At 35.5% G+C, this 22,361-nt stretch overlaps 1 protein-coding gene across 2 annotated transcripts in view; it reads right to left on the bottom strand.

Moving 5' to 3' along the window:
• The window catches only part of LOC101683238, a 47,402-nt gene that overhangs the window by 14,077 nt on the left and 10,964 nt on the right, over window positions 1-22,361 (bottom strand). For both annotated transcript variants that reach the window (XM_004749610.3, XM_004749611.3), the window contains exons 2-7: window positions 15,770-15,845; window positions 13,342-13,473; window positions 10,710-10,833; window positions 4,672-4,732; window positions 4,518-4,564; window positions 4,022-4,097 (exon numbers count right to left, since the gene is read on the bottom strand). In XM_004749610.3, coding sequence (XP_004749667.1) covers window positions 4,022-4,097; window positions 4,518-4,564; window positions 4,672-4,732; window positions 10,710-10,833; window positions 13,342-13,473; window positions 15,770-15,845 — 516 coding nt within the window. The remainder of the gene's footprint in view (window positions 1-4,021; window positions 4,098-4,517; window positions 4,565-4,671; window positions 4,733-10,709; window positions 10,834-13,341; window positions 13,474-15,769; window positions 15,846-22,361) is intronic.

The following is a 22,361-nucleotide window of genomic DNA, read 5'->3' as shown; positions in this document are numbered from 1 at the left end:
TCTTAAAAACATGGTGCTAAGTGAAAGAAGTCAGATACCAAAGGTCTATTGTATGACTCCATTTACATGAATTATCCAGAAGAGATAAACTCATAGACATAGAACGCAGAATGGCAGCTGCCAGGAGTTGGGGAAGGGGGTTAATGGTAAGCAGATACTTTATGGATATGGGTCTTCTTTTAGGGTGATGAAGATGTTTTTCATTCAATAAAGGTGTTGGTCACAAAACACTTTAAAAGTACTAAATGCCATGCAATCATTCATGTTAAATTGGTTAACTTCATGTTTATGAATCTCAACTCAAAAAAAAAAAAAAAAAGGTTCAGGCACATACCAGGATAGTAACCTGGAGAAAGTAATAGTACAGCATATTCTTCATGTTATGACAAGGCAATGTGCAGATGTATTTTGTTCCAGCACTGAGGAAGAAATAAAATTAACCCAGAGCAAATGGGAACAGTTTAGAACACATTAGGAAGCTAAGCAATTTGTTTTTGTAAATATGGTTTTACTGGAACACAGCCTATTTGTTTATGTTGGCTATGGCTGTTTAAGGCTACCATGGCATATCTGTGATAGATGACATGGCCTGCAAGCCTACAGTATTTACTATCTGGCTCTTTAAGAAACGTTCCCAACTCTTAATAGAATGTACAATCTTTAGGGCCAAGCCAGGTTCACAATGAAGCAAAGACTCAAGTCTAAAATTCTCAGTAAATACAAACCTTTGAGAGGGTAGTATATAGAATTTTCTGTAGGCCAGCTGAATTCTGGATAGTTAAAATGTAGAAGTTGGTCGAGAAATATCTTCTTTTTATAAGTGACTAATCATAAGGACAATTTTTTGTTTAAGAATTAGCAATTAGCTCAAAGGGAAGCAGAAAACTTTCAGATTTTGCTTTCATCTTCATTCATAAGAAACATCTTCAGAGTCTGAATTTATTCACAGGAATTTCGTAAGAAATTATACTTTCAGACTCTGAATTCAGTTAGTCTCTAAAAGCAAGGATATAAGTAAATAATGTCTACTTTCCCTATTTGGTATATGAACGACAAAAGTTTTTCAAAGCATTAGGAGATCAAAGAATTTTCAGGAAAAAAGATAAAGGTGGCAGCAAATTCTCTCCAATAAAATTCTCTCTAATCCACACTGCTTTCTCCTGATATAGATGTGCAGTTACAGTGCTGGGTTTAGGAGAGGGATGGACTACAAACAGGAAGGGACTTTGGATCTTTATTTCAATTTTAGAGCTTACAAAGTCTTCCCAAAAGTAACTTTCTCTTGCATTGGTTCAGTCTGGGCACTGCTTAACATCTCGTTTTCTTTCTTTCTTTTTTTTTTTAAGAAATTTTTTAAAAAAGATTTTATTTATTTAAGAGAGAATTAGAGAACGAGAGAAACAGAATGTATGAGAGCGGGGAGGGTCAGAGGGAGAAGCAGCCTCCCCACCAAGCAGGGAGCCTGATGTGGGACTCAATCCTGGGACTCCAGGATCATGACCAGAGTTGAAGGCAGTTGCTTAACCAACTGAGCCACCAAGGTTTCCACATCTCTTGTTTTTTTTTTTTTTTTTTTATTGCAACCAGTAGTCTCTGGCTTAAATTTATGTTATCCTAAAATCTTAAGGGCCAAGGATCTGGGAAGAAGGTCCTGGTCAGTTGGCGTTTTTATAAAATGGCAATGTTGCTGAGCCTTGTATTTGCAGATAATCTGCAAAGGACTTTAAAGCACAGAAAGCAGAAATTATTACTTAAATTCTGGAATAGTTTGTGTATCACATTTGTCGTGTGGTCATAGTAATGAGCAAACACATCCTACAGTTTCCTATTGATTTTCATCCTCTTTCCATTTCTTGCCAAATTTCTCTAATGAGTGGGCTCTAACTGCCCATTTTCTTACCTTTGCATTTTCTCTCCAGTTAATTTTCTTTAATCTGTCTAGTTTAACAAACATCAGCAGTAAAGCAGTGTTAAATAATTTTAATTCACAGCTAAACTTAACATAGTTTGACTTATGATACTTATCAGCTCAGGAAGGGAAGCTGTTGAAAATTCTCCAAATTTGGAATTACCATACTGGCAGAATGGAAAGTCAACAGAATGAATGAATCTAGGCTCCTGGTAAGGACGCTGAAGATGGCTGACAACAGGGTCCAAGCTGGGTAGGGTCAAATGTCAAACCTAATCACATGGATTGCTCTCTGTCTTCCTTCAGGGCTTTAGTCACACATCACCTTTTTAGTGAGGCTTTCCTTGGTGATCCTTCTAAATCTCAACCTTCCCCATCATCTCAACATCCTCTATTCCCCTTTCCAGGTTTACTGTCTTCCACAGTAATTAATTCTGAATCACAAGCTACATATTTTACTTATTTATATTGTTTATTGCTTGCCTCCAACTAGAATGTAAGCTCTATATTTTAGTCTGTTCTGTTAGCTGCTATATCACCAGCATCTAGAATGGTGCCTAGAATATATCAGATTATTTACTAAATTACTAAATTTCACTCTCAAAGCGAATAAACAAGCAAGCTGTATCCTGGCCCATCTTAAATTTTTTTGTCCGAGTAACTTGCTTGATGCAGTTTTTTTTAAAAGATTTTATTTATTTGAGACAAAGAGAGAGAGAAAGAACATGAGCTGGGGTGGAAGAGGCAGAGGAAGTGGGAAAAGCAGACTCCCCACTAAGCATGGAGCCTGATACAGGGCTCGATCCTGGGACCCCAAGATCATGACCTGAGCCGAAGGCAGATGCTTAACCAACTGAGCCACACAGGTGTCCCTGCTTGACATGGTTTTTTTTCTTTGTTTGTTTTAAGTAGACTCTGCCCAATGTGGGGCCTAAACTCACGGCCCCAAGATCAAGCCCAGAGCTGAGATCAAAAGTCAGATGCTTATCGACCGCCACCCACCCACGTGTTCTGCTTGATGTAGTTTTTAAATAAAGTGGGCACAGGATTTCTTGCCAAAGAAAAAATGCTCCTCTATGACGATACATAGTCTTAGTATCACAAATCTGTATACATCTCAAGAAGCAACTGCATATTACTATTAAAATAAACTGCTATTTCTATTTTTTCTAAGAGTCCCTTCTTTATTTATTTGAGAGAGAGAGCGAGAGTGTGAGCGCACATTAGGCAGGGAGGGGCAGAGGAAGAAGAAGAGAGAAACCAGCAGACTCCACACTCAGCATGGAGACCCACATGAAGCTCTATCTCATGACCCTGAGATCACGACCTCAGCTGAAACTAAGAGTTTGGCTCTGGTGTCCCTGAGTTGCTATTTCTAAAAGGCAATCTCAAACTATTATAATAGAGGATGATCAAAAGTTCTGTCAAGGAAGTCAAATCATTTACTTACTAAAGGGTACATATTTCAGTTTACTCAGGTTGGCAGTCCACGAATTACTTAGTCAATTTATATGATTTAGCACATTGGCTCCCAATTATGAGGAGATTTAAAAATCAAGTTTCTGACATTTCTCTCCCTAAACATCACACCAAACCTACTAAATTAGTAGCTTATATGGGGGGCCCTAGGAATCTGTCTTTTTAAAACATATTCCACCTATATCTACTATATTGTCAAATCAAAAACTACCATTTTAGGAGAGCCATCTCAATGTTCCTCTGATATGGTAAGGGTGACTGACTGATAATACCTATATACTTAAAGCTTTTCCAGTTCAAAATAATTTCGTCCATGCCCTATCATGCTAAATTTAGGAGATGACGCAGTCTAAATTTTTTGACAGGGTAACAATAGTGGATTTTAATTAACTGTGATCAACATTCTTTAAAAGTTTCCTAAAACTTCTGAATATATTTAACACAAAAATCAGTTACAGCCAGCAGAGTGTTCTAATGATATATATATTAGTTTTCTTTTGGTTTTTATATTTAACAGTATGAATCATAACAAAGGTTTTTAATTTAAGAAACCTACAAAGGATAAGAAAGAAATCTACTAAAGGAATAAGATCCTTGGATACGATACAACTCACCGTCCAGTTTAAAATTTACCTTCTCATGGGTCGAGTTTTGAGATCCTTTAAGTACACACATCCATCTATTCGATGACCACGGGCCTCACCAAAAGCTAAGAATAATCAATGAAGGATTAATGTTGGTCAAATAAAATTAATGAGGTAAATTTTGTGACAAGATCCTTGGATTTTGTTCACCAACTAACAGATTATATAATAAAATGATTTATTGTGGTAGCAATGATGAGATCCTAAAAATTTTTATTTTATATAAAAACATCACAACCTTAAAAAAAAAAAAATCACAACCTTAATTTTTAATGTTCTCGTGTTTTGTTTTTTCATTTTTAAAAATAAATGGCTATATGAAAAATCTAGTTAAAAATGTATTAAGTTGAAAAGGTATTAACAGAAAGGCAATAACTAAATAAAAAAGAAATAAATCATTATTTTCTATATTTTAATTCATCTAAATGGCACTAGATATTTTCATAACATTGGTCCTTGCTTTTAGCTAAACTTTCTAAAAATACCTTGAATTGCTGTATCTGGATCCCAGCCTTCAACATCGATAAGGTACCTGAATTAAAAATATCATTTTAATTTTACAATATAGGTAAGGCTGAACTTTAAAATTTTCTTCTCAAGAAGACAGACTTGAAAATTTAGCACCTCTATCATTCTTACCTACATATAAGGTATCCTGTTCTGTTAATTCCATTGGTACAATGAACTCCAATGAGTTTATCTATAAAATGTGAAGAAATATTAAAAAGTATGAAAAAATTTAAAATGAGAAAAGTATGACATGTTTTATAAGTAATTTATAATTTTTATAAAAATTCTACCACTAGAATTCTTAGTCATTAAATTTAAATCTAGTATGTTAAAAGGACACTATCAAAGATACAGAAAAGAAAACAGGCTGTCTATGCTGACCCTACTGTATCAAAAGGTGAATTTTTAAGGATGACCATACGAAGGACAAAGTTTGTGTCATGATCATTAATAACACGCTTCAAACATTATTCAGAAAGAAATAATTTTAAACTTACTTCTTTGATCTTAATTGCCTCTGCATTCAGTGAAATGTACTAATACTTTCTGGTTAATATAAACACCTATGACAACATTTCTCCTTTAAGGCACATTATTTAAAACCACAGTTGAGGAATTAGAAGCAAGAGGAATCTACTTATCTTTGTGGATGGGTCAGGAACCTTTTTTTGCATGGTGGAAATGACCTAGCTTAAAAAATTTCCCTATAGTGAGGTTAAAGTTTGAGTACTTCCTTAGAGAAGATGGATGTTGAGAGCCATATTCATCTTCTGGGTATCAATTCTGAGGAAATTTTTCAGTAAGATTCATGCTCTAGATGTTTTCTCTTTACTTGTATTCATTCACCTTTCCTAGCCTGCCAATTGCCAGAACTTCTCAAAAGAGCTGATTTGGCACCTTTCTTCAGGACCATGTGTGAAGAAAGATTCAGGAAGCATTCATTTAGTGTTTGTTAGGACATTTTTTTCAACTGGCACTGAATTTTCAACTGGTACCCACATATCCAAGTCTTCAAATTATTTTCAAATACTATAAATTTGGGGGGTGAACATATTTAAAATCAATTTATGGTAAGAAATTTTAGAAACCTATTTTCATTCTTTTGTGGTCTGAATGAAATGGAATTCATTTTTGTAAAAATAACAGAACTGATTTATGTATGGCCTTTTTATATGAAGAATGATCATTATCTGAAATATTTTTCTCAATACGTACATATTTTTTTCAAACATCTCCATGTGGCTTTATACACACACAGACACACACATACACAAGGGTGAGGTTTTCATTTGAGCAATGATAGCTCAGGTAATTCCAGCTTTATCTATCTGGCACCTCAATGAGTTCGGAGTCTAGTATGGGAAGAGCCATAAGTAAACAAAGCATTTGCCATAATACATGATGAATGCATACCAACGTGTTATGTGAGTATATAAGAAAGAGCCCTTAAATTTGCACTGGGACAGAGGTTTCAGAGGTAGTTTGAAAGAAACACTGAGATAATCCTGAGAAATGAGAGGAAGTTCACCAAGAACAAGATGGAAAACATTTCAATAAAGGAGTTGAGTGTACAAACACTAGGAGGACAGATAGCACTTGTGTGGGAAACAGACATGTGAGACATATGGGAAACAAATATAAGAGGCTTTTAGAGGGGCACCTGACTGACTCAGTCAGAAAAGTGTGCAACTCTTGATTTCGGGGTCATGAGCATGAGCCCCATGCTGTGCAGCAATTACTGAAAAAATAAATAAAATTATATAAAAAAGAGGTTTTTAGAAAGGATGCCAAGAATCAGGTAATGAAGCATCATGTTAAGGAATCTGGTGCTTATTAGATGGGATACCACTGAAGGATTTTAAGCAAGAAAATGACATAATCAGATGTGCATTTTATTTTATTTCTTTTATTTATTCATTTGAGAGAGACACAGAGAGAAAGATCACAGGAAGGAAGGCTGCAGAGGAAGAGGGAGAAGCAGGCTGCCGCATGAGCAGGGAACCCAATGCGGGCCTCAATCCCAGGACCTCAAGATCATGACCTTAGCTGAAGGCAGTTGCTTAACCGAGCCACCCATGTGCCCCAGATACGCATTTTAGACAGATAAATTTGTGGAAGTCTGGAGGAATGACTGGTGGAAAGAGAGACAAGAAATCTATGCAGGAGACCATCAAAATAACCCAGATCAGAGAGGGCAAGAGTAGATCTGGGGAAGTAGGGGCAGGAGAAGGAAGACTAAGAGTTCAGTTTTTGATGTGTTCAGTTTATTGGTGCCAGATGAACCCTGAACACTGACATGGAGTTCAGGAGAAAGGTTTGTGCTAGAGATACAGATTTAGGGGGCCAAAGTTAAAAATAGGAAAAGATGAGACAAAGTGAAGTGAAAAGACTTTTTTTTTTTTTTTAACCAAACCATTGTTTTGAGGGGATTAGGGAAGGAGTGGAAGGACTGGGAGGACAATGAGATCTGACATCCAGGATCTCCCCAGCTTTGCAGTTGCCAAAAGCAGGACAGATTCTTAAGAAGAGTAGGCATCAAGGATTTGAGCAGGACAAAAGGCAGAGAGGAAGCAGGGGAGGGGGATTATTAGTAAAGAAAAGAAAACTTAAAAAAAATATGAGCTAGAAAACTGAAAAACACTTAGGTAGGAAAAAATTGAGGAAAACAATATCATAGAAGCCAAAAGTAAAATTTTAAGGAAGGAATGAACAGCAGAGGTTAAGCTTAAAGAAATTTAAGCAAGATAGGGATAGAAAACTATTCTTTGAATTTCTACAATCTTTCAATTGAACTGTAATTAGAGAGCTGTAGAAATCAGATTATGGGTGGTCAGTAAGAATCTCTTTAGTGAACTGTAATGGAATGGGCACAATGAACAGGGACAACTCTTCCAAAAGTGTAATCAGCAGAGGAGGGCTGAGAGCATGAAACAGAGCATGAAAGAAAGAATTAAGGTTGCAAGAGGGAAAAGAGAGGATTATTTTAAGACATAGGAGAGACCCATGCTTGTTTATATGTTGGTATTACAGAGTTGAGAATAAATAAAGAAAATGTCCTGAAGAAGGCAGGACTGGAGGAGAGGTAGAGGTCTGGTCTGCTTCTCTTAGGAAAGCAGAAGAAAGGAAGAATATGCGAGTATGGATACAGGTGAAAGTAAGAAAGAGACCTCTGTTTTTCTTGAGAAGTGGGGAGCTATGCTATATGAGCTGAGGAAGGAATGTGTTGTAGGCAAGATTCGGAAGCAGATGAGTGAATTGGTTGGGGATAGGGAGAGGAATGCCAACCAGCAGTAAGAACCCAACTGAAACTCTTAACCAACAACCCACAGTGGCACCCAGATAACACTGTGGAGGTATTCTCTCTAACATGCAAGAGAAGAGAAGGAGGACTGTTGGATTAAACTAGGAATGAGTATTTTTGCATTAGAATTTAGAAAGTATTTCTTAAAGATCTGCTAGTGACTAACTTTTGGAATAAAGATAAAAAAGGGATATGTGTTGTTAACAAGGAGAGAGCAAGCCCAAGCTGGAATCACTTAACTAAAACCCACAAAGACTTAATACCTAACCTAAGTGTAGCTTCAGCTTCTCCCAGAAATGTGACTTTTAACCAGCCAACTTGGAATTTCCTGGGCAGCACAAGGAGATAATCTAATAGACCCTTTGCGTTCCCCATAGGAGGGTGGCCTTAACCTAAAACAATGTGTTCTTTATCAATAATTTCCTCTCTGCCTTTAAAAATCTTTTCTTTTCTGGATGGAGCTCCTTTTTATTTGCTAGATGGGATGCTGCCCATTTCATGAATCACTGAATAAAACCAATTTGATCTTTAATTTACTCAGTTGAATTTTTGTTATGTAATAGTATCTTTTAAGTCTATATAGGAAGTTGTCTTTTTACAGATTTTTTTTCTCCACTTGGTTTTTAAAATCAAGAACTTAAGATCATATCCATGTTCTAGTACCCAATGCATCACAAACTTTTGGTATCATAGACTAAAACGTAACTTTATTCTGCTCAGTAGTATCTAGTAGGAACAATGTTATGATTCACTAAGTCTGTTTTCCTAAAATAAACAGTTTAACTAACAGCAATTAGCCCCTCTTCCCTCTGCCTAGTCTTTGGGGGAAAATAAGCTTATGAAGCTATTTTTTGATTTCCTGGGACAGATACAATAAAAAGTAAAACCAGTAGATTCAGAATAAGGCTGCTGTGGGAAGCTGACATTGTAACCACTGCAATCACCCTAAAACCATGAAACCAATTCTACTTCTCAGACTCTAACTGAACAGTTGGTTAAAGAGGAGCCATTAGCAATACATCAGAAATAAGCCACTTTCCAAGAAGTCGGCCTTGTCACCTGAAATTCTTCCCTAAGTCCACGAAACTAGGCAGGCAGTACCAATCTCATCCTTTTCTTTCTGTTCATTTACCCCCAAAATGGGTTCCTTGTCCTTTTTATATTTCTGGGTATAAAAAAATTGTTTAATTCAGGAGACTGATGCAGGAAAGTAAAGGAAAATTGATTTTTATTGTAATTACTTAGCTCAGGTACAGGAAAAGGACAATGAGAAGAGAGAAGTTAAGAAAACTAAAAGGGAAAACAGAATCGATTTTGTCAACCAGTGGGGCAGGGAGGGTAAGAGCCATAACAAAAAACCCTGGAAGACTAATAGGCAGGGAGAGAAAGGAAGGCGTCCAGAGATCATTAGATCTTGTGAGAGTAAGAGAACGAGAAATCTGAAGAGTGTAGATGTCATCAGAGAAATCTATTCTATAGACATGCTATCCATAAGCAGTATTTATTAGCCACTGGGACTAGTCCTAGGTATAGTCTAGTTTACAAATTTTAAGTTTAGTAGCTCTTATAACCCAAACAGGAAATCACTAGAGTGAAGATGCTCATGTGGTCAGATCACCTCAGATCACCTCTGAGGTCTTCCAGTCTAAGGGAAGCCTCTACCAGAGGTAAAGGTAAGTCCTTGACCACTAAGCATTAAGAACACCTGGATAACACTTCGTTTTTTAAAGCAGCCTTTTAAAACTATAAAATACATGTCCATTATAAAAAACAACACCTAAAACATAGCAAGTACAAATATGAAGACAAAAATCACAATCAGATATCACTATTAACACTGTGATGTTTATCTGAGTGTTTACTCATATTTATTATTTATAAATATAATTATGTAGTGACACTGTCATATAAAAATACCTCACAAGCATTTTGCCAAATCACTGAATCCTTCTCTTTTACTTGGTTTTTAAAAACTGCCTATTATTCCATATGTATGTAAATGCTATAATTTAATCAACTTCATGTTTCGTGATCCTTTAGGGTCCTTCCAAGATAACAATATTTTAAACATATCAGTGAATATTCTTGTTCACATGTTTATATAGACTTCTATTTATAGAATAAATTTATTATTCTGTTACTTATAATTCTATTATTTATTATTAAATTTATTTATCCTCCAAAATACATTCATGGAGTTAAAAGGTTTACATAAGACTTTATCTTTCTTTTCTGTATGAAGCCAAACTATACATCAAAAAGACTAAGATGTACCTTCCTTTATGCTACATATTTTTTTTAAGGTTATTTATTTATTTATTTGACAGAGAGAGACACAGTGGGAGAGAGAACAGAAGCAGGGGGAACAGGAGAGGGAGAAGCAGGCTTGCCACTGGGCAAGGAGTCTGATACGGGACTTGATCCTAGAACGCTGAGATCTTAACCTGAGCTGAAGGCAGACATTTAATGACTAGCCACCTTAGCGTCCCGATGCTACATATTCTTTCAAAAGTTATTTCTAAGTCAATTTTAAAATACTGAGTTATATTTTTGTCTGTCCTGGGCTGTCAGCATTTAAGAAATGCTGTAGGAAATCCATCTGTAAAGCAAAGAATCATCCCTCAATGTACCTTTTCTGTATGCTTTACTTTCTTCAAGCCAAGTTTTTTTTAAGTGAGAGGCATGCATAGATTATAACCTAAAGAAAATCTTTGATAAAATCTTTGATAATGTCCTTTTAACTAGAAGTATTTAAGTGAAATATGTATATCATCTTTAAGTGATCTACAATAATTAGATTAAATATTAAAATAATATTTGTTAACTAAATAGAAACATTTTGATTACAGTAAAGGTTATTAATTACCATTTTCTGCATTTTCCCACAGGAACTTTCTGACCCACTTTTTGAACTGCAGAATAGTAGCATTGTCAGGGACTTCGAGTCCAACAGTATAAAGTTTTTTATAATGAATGCTTTTAGGTAAATCCTAGAAACAAAGGAAAATAGAATGCAACAATTACGTCATTAAAAAACATATTCTTCAACCTAATGAAACTTACCATTCAGTATTTTTTAGATCAGGTACAATGGTTATACTGAAGGCACACTTCAGATCAATTTGTGCAGAACTCTTTTGTTTTTTATTAAAGATTTTATTTATTTATTCTCAGAGAGAAAGAAAGAGACAGTGAGCATTGTGTAGAAGTGGAGGCAGGGGCAGAGGGAGAAAGAGACTCTCAAGTAGTCTCCCTGCTAAGCATGGAGCCTGACATAGGGCTTAAGCTCATGACCCTGAGATCTAAATCAAGAGTCAGATGCTCAATGGACTGAGCCATCTATGTGCCCCTATTTGTGTGGAACTCTTTTGTAGTCTACATAAAAAGAGGCTATAAAATAAGCCTAATTCCTAGAGGCCAATGATAAGGATTCAAGTGATGAAGCAGGCACAGTGTCAACCTAATATACTAGCTTGAAGTATTAACTCCAGGGGCACCTAGGTGGCTCAGATAGTTAGGCATCTGCCTTTGGCTCACTTCATGATCTCCAGGTCCTGGGATTGAGCCCCACATTGGGCTCCCAGCTCAGTGGGGAGTCTGCTTCTTCCTCTCCCTCTGCTTCTCCCCCTGCATGTGCTCTCTCTTTCAAATGAATAAATAAAAGATCTTAAAAAAGATAAAGTGTTAACTCCATCCTTGGTGTTACAATTCTAGATATCAGCTTAGGTTATATAGTAAGTCTATTTTAATATTTTCCTGACTCATTCTTAAGTTTGCAAGGGAGTCTAAAGTGGAGACCCGGGTACCCGGGTGGCTCAGTGGGTTAGGCCACTGCCTTCAGCTTGGGTCATGATCTCAGGGTCCTGGGATTGAGTCCCGCATCGGGCTCTCTGCTCAGCAGGAGCCTGCTTCCTCCTCTCTCTCTCTCTGCCTGCCTCTCTGCCTACTTGTGATCTCTCTCTGTCAAATAAATAAATAAAGTCTTAAAAAAAAAAAATAAAGTGGAGACCCTAAAAAGGGAAGGGCTAATTTAATCATTTAAGTAAAATCAATTCATCAATTAAGTAAAATCAATTCATCAACTAACAATATTCATTTAAAGAATATCAAGATGATGAATATAAATGCTTATGGTCAGATGCTAGGAGAAGGTAATAGTTTTGGAAAATAAGAATAATGACCTTTGAACAGTTATATGCCAAAAAAATATGCATAACAGTCCAGCAGAAGCTGTAAATGTTAGGCCTTGAAGAATAGGTAGAGTTTTGGACAGGGAGAGAGAGGAAAAAATTCCAAGTTTCTGGAATGACTTAAGACGCAGAATCAAGAATGTTCATGAGATAATGAAGAGATGGTTTGTTGTGAAACAGAGAAGAGCCTGATGAGAAGGGGGTGAGATTAAATTGGGCCTTGAAAAACAGAGAGAGGAGTTTAGATGTGATACATTCAAATAGTGGGGAGGGCAGAGAGACCGGATATTTTTTTTTTTTTTTAGGAAGGACCTGGAATGGGCATGAAAATTATGTTTAGGCACAACTAGTCAAATATATATAAAAAAGTCTAGCTGTTGAATAATAAGGTAAAAGATCTGGAGAAAATGAGACACATTTTAGAAGGAAAAAATCTACAGGGTTTGAAGACAGAGGACTCAAATGATTTGAACCCAGTAGGCTCAGTAATGGTGCTTTCAGGTGAAACAGGGCAGCTGAAGAGATTGCGAATTTGTATTTTTGGGAAGGAGTGGTATGGAAGTAAAGAAATGATGGTGTGTTACATGTATGTTGAAGATATCAAAGACTATATGTCACCTAATCAGGGCAGGAATGACAGATGACATCTTTGATGGCACCAATCCAATCGAATAGCAAGGCTCAAAAGTCATTTTCCTCTATAACAAAGTTTTAAAATTCTCTTGCTCTCCACAGCCCTTAGCTAAGTCATGTCACTAAAACTTGGGACAGGGAGGGGAGCACTGGAGGATGATGAGGACTAGTGGACCCTAATCTCCTGCTTCAGCCAGCACAATTCCCTGTTTATCTGCTTTTTATAACAGGCTTTAGATCAAGATTTAATTGAAATGATTTTGCTGCAAAAAAAAGTTCAAAAAACAGTTGTACAATAATACGTATCTCATGTTTTTCTTTCATCTTTTTTCTGTTGCTTTCCTTTCCACCATGCTACTCTTTCCCTCGGTTTCCTTGTTCCCTTTTGTGCTTTTCCTTTTTTATTTCTATGTACACTCAATTTACTCTATATATTTGTTCTCTTAGAAGAAAAATATTCCATTTTTTTCCTCTCTGCCTAATCCATGATTTTAGAAAAAAAAGGTACTATATGATTATGTGAAGGATTAAGAAGATCTCTAATAAATTCCACATGGGAAATTCTGAAATTTGTATTAAAATAACCATAGGGTTGCTTTCTTTAAAATGCAATATTAAAAAATCTTTTCCATTTCAAGATGTATCTATGATAACAAAACACATTTGTAACTTTACCTTAACTTCATAATATCTTGTGGTATATGTTAGATCGATAATTAATCCAAGTTCCACATTTAGTGCTTTTATTGCACTTATCAAATCTTTTGGTGTAAACTTCTGGGTTGGAGTAAGTCTCTGATTAACTGCCTATAATGAAAAATGAACAGTAAGGTTATGAAATACAGATAAAATATACCTAACATAAAATAAACAAGGAAGAGAAAAAACACAAGACAAAAAGAATCAGTGAAAACTGCCATAGCTTTAAGAACACTGGCAAATCTCATAATGAACTGGAGCTGTGAGAAGAGCCTAAACATATTTACATCATCTGCTTCAGTGATTTTATATATGTCCTTGTCACCAAGGACTCAGAACAATTTAAAAAGGGACTATCCTGCTTGGATCCACTGGAGTTTTCTTACACCAAATTCAGTTTAAAATAAAGTTATTAACCATGAGTGAAAAATAGTTTTGTAGTAGAGTTATCATTTGAACTGAGGCTTTGAAAAGTTAAATTACTTGCCCAACATCAAAGGCTAGATGGCAATTAAGAATTTAACCCAGAAATTTTTACTTTTATCCAGCTCATGATACCAGTCTGACTCATTTGATTAAATGTTCACTTTTCTCCCAGATATGAAGGTCCTTAGTTTCCATATTTATATAAAGTAGAGTGAGAATTAGTTTTGGTCAACATTTACAGATGTTACCAGCATTCTTCTGGTGTTTTTGTTATTGCTCTCAGTGGCATGTGCTGATGGTATAACAGATTTGATGTTTTTATTATATGATTAATAAGAAAAAAATCAGTTAAAATAAGGCACTACAAAGCCGAATATAAATAAGTTTTAAAAAGTTTAAGTTTAAAAAATTAATTCAACTTGGGAATAAAAAGAAATGAACTGTATGCTACATGAATGAATCTTGAAACATGCTAAATGAAACTAGCTAGTCACAAAAGGTGACAGACTTTATGATTCTATTAAATGAAATGTCCAGAACAGGTAAACCTACACAGAAAGGAGATTAATGGCTGCCAGGGGCCGGGGGAGGGGAAGTGGGGAGTGGCTACTAATGAGTACAGGGTTTCTTGTTGAGGGGATGAAAATGATCTGAAATTAGTGTCATTGATTACACAACTCTATGACTATATTAAAAACCACTAAGATACTCTAAAAAGGTGAATTTTATGGTATGTGTATTAAAGTATTAATTATATTAAATATATTTATAAAGTAACTTAAAATTACTTCTCAATATATTAAAAAAGTAACTAAAAGACCTGTGAAAGGGAAAAAACTGAGTTAAATTAGGAGGCCAGTATAAAACATTCTGAACTGTATGCTCACACATTCCGAATGTCAGAGCAAGTAGGAGAAACTAAAGCTGCCACAGATCTGAGGCCATGTAAAATATGGCATGGGTTTCAAGTATCTTTTGATATTTTTAGGAAATTCTATGCAAAGGATTTCACAAATTAGTAAAGGAATGCTGATTTTTTCGTGGGGGGGGTTACTCGAAAGTTAACCATCTTTATTTTTGGATTATAACTTTTAAGTAGATCAAAATATAAAAAGCAAAAATAACATGGCGGGTGCCTGGGTGGTTTAGTGGGTTAAAGCCTCTGCCTTCGGCTCAGGTCATGATCCCAGGGTCCTGGGATTGAGTCCCACATCGGGCTCTCTGCTCAGCGGGGAGCCTGCTTCCTCCTCTCTCTCTGCCTGCCTCTCTGCCTACCTGTGATTTCTGTCTGTCAAATAAATAAATAAAATCTTTAAAAAAAAATAACATGAGGATTCAAGATATTTTCTCTCAAAAAGGTATTTAATCTTGTTAAATGCTTTCAATAAAGCAAGTTGAACCCTTAAAAATTTAATTCAACTTGGCAACAGAAAGAAATGAGGTATGATACACACTAACATGGGTAAGCCTTGAAAACATTATGCTAAAGAAGCTAGTCACAGATATTATCATTCCATCCACAGGAAATGTCCAGAACAGTCAAATCTATGAAGACAGAAAGGAGACTAGTGGTTGTCAAGGGGGCAGGGGGTAGGAATGAGGGAGAAAGGGAAGTGACTGCTACTATGCATTTGGGAGGAAGTAAGGGTGAAGAAAATGTTTGAAACTTGTAGTGACAGCTGCCCAACTCCATGAACATATTAAAAACCACTGTGTACTTTAAATAGGTGAATATCAATAGGTGAATTACATACCAATAAAGCCGTTATTAAAAAATTAGCCCAAAACTACTCCCTTACACTAGCATGAACAACTGATAATTACATGTATAAAAAATTAACTGTTCCTTCCATAATGTCAAACATTTGCTGGAAATTTCACATATTTTTATTAAAAAAAAAAGCATAACATTAAGTAAACATGGATCACATTAGTCCCAATTCTCCTTATAAGATAGATGAGGAAATAATATACATACTCCCTTTAAAGGAACTTTAAAAGCAATAAATCGTGTTCCAGGTAGAGGATGTCCAATTGGCGTCACAGTCCTCCACCTGCAATGAAAATAAACAACTAAATTATAATACAAATATTTTAATGACTCAAGATGGTAAATAAAGAGACTATTTTTTTAAATAAATAGAGCTTCACTTGTTGGTTAGTTGCTTTTTGAGTGTTATCATGCATGAATTTTAATTTACTGCTTCCTTCCTAAAAAAACACAGTAACAGTGGAAGGTTTTAGATAGGTATGGCACTTCTACAGTAAATAAGGCAGCATTCATTCCTGATAAACTTCCAATGCCCAAAATGATATTGTCTTTGTTTTTCTTGAGCAACAGTAAGAGAAGGAAAATAGTTTGTGAATTTTGCATCACTGTCACTGATTATATATTAAAGAAAAAGCGGTAAAAGGCATTAAGTGTGGGAATAATAAAAGTAAAATATGAAAACCTACAGTGGTTTTTTAAAAAGATTTTATTTATTTATTAGACAGAGAGATAGAAATAGAATGCACAAGTAGACATAGATTTATCTATGATGACTTTTTATGAATAACAAAGAGAAATTTGGTATTAAAAATAACTCCTAGTCATATAATTATTCCCAAGTTATTTTTGATAAATCCCAATTATAACACACGAAGATTTCTTAAAATGAGGATTTTAATTCCCTGCTTACTTCTCCAGCTTCATTTCTGTACCATCCTTTCCTTCCCCAGGCTCTGGCTGCACACTGTTTCCTTTCCTTAGTCCTTGCAATGTTCCATACTATTCCTTCTCCCATTTCACTCCTTTAGTCATCCTCAGCTTGCAGCTCCAGTATTAGTTCTCAGGAACGTCTCTGTTATCACCCATTCCCATTAGACATACCCTTCACCTTCCTTCCTGGCACTTAACAGTTTGTAACTATACACATGATTATGTGAAGTTTTTTTTTGGGGGGGGCAAATCATGGTTTCTCTATTCATCATAAACTGTGAGATTGACAATGTCTGTCTTTCCTCACAGTACAATGCCTGCCACACCAGATACTCCATAAATATTAAATAAATGTTGAATAAGTTTGGTTTCATAAAATCACTATTTAACCTACTGATTATACATGATTAACAGCTGACTTGTCATTAAGAATAATGAAGGTCAGAGGTAAAAGGATGACATTTAAATGTGGAAAAAAAATATATAGCCAAGCAAGAATTCTGTATCATTCTATATCCAGCAAAACTATCCTTCAAAAAAGGAGTGATACCATGTTCTAGTCCTCTGCTTTGTAAGAACAGAAACTTGATTCTGATAATTTACCTGAAGTTGAAATATATAGTTTTTCAAGTTCTTAAATACAACCCAAATGCTACCATAATCCAATAACAAAGCAATGATGTTGGACTAGGTTTCATTCTCTTTAAAAATTAGAAAATGATTTCTAGCATAGTAAAAGGCTTTACTTACAAATAAAAAGGCCTCATTTTTACCTTTAAATAACTCATTAGCTCTTAGATTTTTGCTTGTGACTTTTTTAAAAGATCATTTCTTTGATGGAATTCTTCACTTGCGGAATAAGATGCCCTTGAATACTTATGACATTTATCCTTTCCTCAACAGCACATCTAATTCTACTATTATGAATGGCATTCAATTATACTACAATAATTCCATAAATATGTTCATCTTTGTTTTGATATCCAGTTGGAAGCTGTGCTTTTTGTACTAACAATACAAAGGAACCATATGGAAGCAATATCGGACCATCTGCTAATATTGCCAACATTATTACATATATTACTATAACATTCACTTTTTTCAATCAATTTATTTCCACAACTAATGCTTCCATGATGACATAAATGATGGTATCTAAATAAACTAGTACTTCATTTAAATTATCTATTCAGCTACTTTTTTTTTTTTTTTTAAAGAAAAGTAAGTGAATCTATATACATTCCCAAGATTTGCTTCTGGAACACAATACTTTTGGGGTTCTGGTTTTCAGACAGATAAAATTTCTGACTGCTACCAACAGATCAGTAAGTTGTTGAGCTATCAATCATGCCAGCCATGTGAATGGATAAAAATACTAATTTAGGATTAATAAAAGCAGGACCAGAAAAAGGCTATAGACAATGTTTACTAGAAAAATCTCTCCACCTATTCAAATACTACCCTATCCTTGCGGATTAATTTAAAACATCATTTCTTTCATAAAGTCATCCTTTATAACAAAACACCCTCATGACTTAAAATTGCAAAGAATAGGACAAATTGACCTCATATACCTCCTGATGTATACTGAGAAGGATATAACAATACCAAAGTAGCGCTGTTGCTAAAACAAAACAAAAAATGTTTAACCTGAATATAATTAAGGAAATGATCAGCAAACTCAAAAAGAGGGTCATACATAACAAACTGCCTAGATTAGGGATCAACAAACTTCTAAGGTCAGATAGTAAACATTTTAGGTTTATGGGCCACACAGCTTCTGTTGCAACTATAGAACTCTGCAGCTGCAGTGCAAAAGCAGCTATAGGCAGTATGTGCATCAGGAGTATAGCTATTAAAAAAAAAAAACTTTATTTATAGAAACAGTTGGGTCAGCCCATGGGCCATATTTTGCCAAACACTGATCTAGACTCTGAATAAATGACAATGTAATGAAAGACCAAATAAAGACTATTGTAGATGGAGACTAGAGAGACAACTAAATATACACACCTTTCTGGGATCAAAAACAACTCCATCATAATTATATTGGGAAACCTGGATATGGATTATAAGAATATTGTGTCAATATATAATTTCCAAAGTTTGATGATTATATGTAGTTAAAAAGGAAATTATCTTGTCTTTAGGAGATACATGTTGAAGTATTCAGGAGTGTACTGTTATGGCCTCTGCAACTAAATCAAGTGGTTAAAAAAAAAGTGGGATAAGTGCATATGTAAACATATGAAGATCAAGCAAATGTGGCAAATTAGATTCTATGGCAAAGGTTACAAAATATTTACTGTATTATTCCTACTTTTCTGAAGTGCTGAAATTTTAAAAAATAAAAACAGGAAACAAACTATGGCACAATAAAAAATATAATTAGTTATACTCTGCCCCAAAAAAAATAATTTCCTGGGGCGCCTGGGTGGCTCAGTGAGTTGGGCCGCTGCCTTCGGCTCAGGTCATGATCTCAGGGTCCTAGGATCGAGTCCCGCATCGGGCTCTCTGCTCAGCGGGGAGCCTGCTTCCCTTCCTCTCTCTCTGCCTACTTGTGATCTCTCCCTCTGTCAAATAAATAAAATAAAATAAATTTTAAAAAAATTTCCTTTGAGTTCTTTCTTCTCTGAACTGCCATTTCTATTAACTCATTGAACCATACAGTTCAGCAAGCTCTTATTATGTCTTAGTCTCTAAATTTCTTCTGCTAAGTCTTACCCTCACAAAGCACTTGGTATGGTAGTAGGTATATAGTATATGTTCAATAAACTCTATGCTAATAAAAGATTAGGATGGGGCCATAAACATATGAACAAATATTTCCCTGAGCCATAAACCCCACTAAAAATGACATGTAACAATATCTTACCTAACTGAAATAGTATCTGTACACACCAAATAAATAACAAATAAATTCTAGGAGAAATTAAACAGAAAGTTGTAGAAAAGTAAATGAAAGTACAGATAAATGAAGTAATTTTACTAATACTGATTAGCCTTTCTGGAACCAGAGCTTGACCACATTCTGGTGATAATTATAAGGTTGTAGTAATAACAATTTACATTTCCAGACTTTGAATTTTTTTCAGAAATTTTCATTATCTCTTTTGTGCTTCATATGACTCTATATGATAGACATATAGAGGTATATATTATTTATACCCAATTGAGAAATGAAAAAAAATGAGGCCAAGAGTTGGAGTTGCTTAGTATCCCAGTGCACCACTGGTAAAGTCAAGACTTGAAGCTAACTAAGTCTTGTTGCTTCTCCTTTAAGGCATATTCTATATTTGGGGCAAAAGAGGCAGGATAGTAGAGGTAACTTTTTGTTTAGGAAAGGCAAAAGCTGGGGGGGGTGAATTTTACACATGGGCTTTGAGCTTTTTAAAGAGAACAGTGTACTCTATAGGCAATGAGCAGGAACTAAAAAAGATGAAGCCTCAACCCCATGGTGGAAATTTAAGCTTTTTAGAGTTTCTTCGTGATTTCTGCGCTATTTTCTTAGGACTCTGAGCTTGATTCTATTTTTATTTTTATTTTTTAAAGATTTTATTTATTTATTTGAAAAGCAGAGAGAGTGTATGGTCAGGTGGGAGGGGCAGAGGGAGAAGGAGAAGATTCTTTGATAAGCAAGGAGCCCAGTGTAGGGCTCAATTGCAGGACCCTGATATCATGACCTGAGCTGAGGGCAAACACTTTGAGTCTCCTAGGGCACCTTGATTCTATTTTTTTAAAAATTCCCCACACCATAATCTTATTACAGACCCCTATGTAAATGAAATTTGGTGGTAATTTGCATTCATAAACAGTGTGCACACACACACACACACACACACAAAGGATACATATTTTTGAATAAATTTTTACCTACCTTGCTAGATCTCATCATATACCTATGCTTAAATAAGCACATATTTTTCCCATTCTACAGAAAAGGAAGCTAAAGTTAATTATTATAAAATGATTTATTCAAAGTTATACACCTCACTAGTTGAAAAAGATAAAACAGAATCCAAAGTACTCCCATTTCAATGGTGTCCAACTTTCAAGCTATAACATAAAAACAAAAAAATCTCCTTAACTGTTCTATCCTACATAAACAGCTATACTTGTGTTTTAGATTTACTTATTTGAGAGAGAGTATGTGTGCGTACAGGGTAGGGAGGGGAAAAGGGAGAGGGAGAGAGAATCTTAAGCAGACTTCCCACTGAGCGTGGAGCCTTGAGGCAGGGCTCGATCTTAGGACCCTGAGATCATGACCTGAGCTGAAATCAAGAGTGGAGTCTCCCAGGTGCTCCCCAAGTAGCTATACTTTTAAAAAAGGGTAAGAGGCTCCTGGGTGGCTCAGTCAATTGAGTGTCTGCCTTTGAGTTCAGGTCATGATCCTGTGACTACGTTCCTTGCTCAGAGTCTGCTCCTCCCTCTCCTTCTGCCCTTCCTCAAGCTTGTGCTCTGCTCTCTCGTTCATTCTCTCTCAAATAAATAAATAAATAGTATCTTTGAAAATAAATAAATAAAAGAGAATAACAACTACTAAGATTTCTTTCCTCAAATATTTTACCCAAATCACTAGTAATTTAGTGTATAAGGAGATCAATTTTCCATCTAAACAAACACTGGGTCAGTGGTAGGAGGGGATGTTTTCAAGGGCAGAAAACCAGTCTTAACATTAAAACTTTACTTGCCAAGTTCTCAGTCCCTCTTGAAACCCTGTACATTTTTAGTCTGTACCACCTCCTTAGTTAAAATGTTCTGTTAGTTTTCTACTCACTGGATAAAGGAGTAGGTAGAGAAAGAGATAGTCACAGAACAGGGACAGCAGCTGCAGTAACACTGCTGATGTATTAAAGAGGGATGGATCATGAAATTCAGTGATTAGATCACTGGAAAATAGCTTGAGATCAAAAGAAAAGTCACTTAGGTCCCCTTCCTTTCCTTAAACCCTCAAATCCCACTGTTAACCTTAGCTATTGAAACAATTGTAAATCTAGGTCTTCTTTTTAGTTCCTACCACAGTACTCTCCACCTACTACTTCAACACTGGGGAACTGTGATGGTCTTTGATAATGTGTCCCCTTTGCCCTCAGATTCTCCCCCATTTATCCCTTCCTAAATGTCACTGTTATAGAATCTTTTGTAAATACCATCATTACAGGATAAATTTCCAATCTGTATTTTACACAGCCTTATCCTGTATATTAAATCTTAACCTTTCACCATGGAGCCCACCTGGAAATTGTGTCTCAGTCCAGCAGATCTCCTCAGAATCCCATAAATACAGAAGTTCATTCCTCTTTCAGTGTTTGTGCTTTTCCTTAGGCTCTTTGACCATCTAATCATGGTTTCTCAACTGAGCACTAACTCAGTTAGTTAGGGGCTGAATAATTCTTTCTTGTGGGGAGCTGTCTTGTACATTACAGGATGCTTAGCAGTATGTCTGGCCTTATCCACTAAATGCCAGTAGCACCCTCAACCCCAAGTTGTGATAACCAAATGTAAATCCAAATAACCAAGTATTTCTTGAAGGGCAAAAATCACCCCTGGCTAAGAACTACTGATCTAAATCCAAGTCTCACTTCAAGCCCTAACTCAACCTTGTAATAAATCTCCAATCACTAAAGCCTATAGTCACCCCTCCCTTCTCTAAACCTATATGAAATGTTTTGTTTGTAAAGGACTAGTTTTTTCAATATTGCTTGATGACAGGTTCCATCAAAACTAGGTTCCATGTATATTATATCTTGACAACTGAAAACATTAGGCCTGAAAATAGTTCATTACTAATAATTCCAAATGGTAGAACATGCAAATATTCTCAGAATACAACTATGTGAGAAGTATTCTTTTAAAGCTCTCGAGAAAG

This window comes from Mustela putorius, unplaced genomic scaffold (assembly GCF_011764305.1).
Source record: "Mustela putorius furo isolate JIRA1106 unplaced genomic scaffold, ASM1176430v1.1 tig00003909_pilon_pilon_pilon, whole genome shotgun sequence".
Taxonomy (NCBI): domain Eukaryota; kingdom Metazoa; phylum Chordata; class Mammalia; order Carnivora; family Mustelidae; genus Mustela; species Mustela putorius.
The sequence above is the reverse complement of the archived record's forward strand: the minus strand, read 5'-3'. Positions and strand labels throughout refer to the sequence as shown.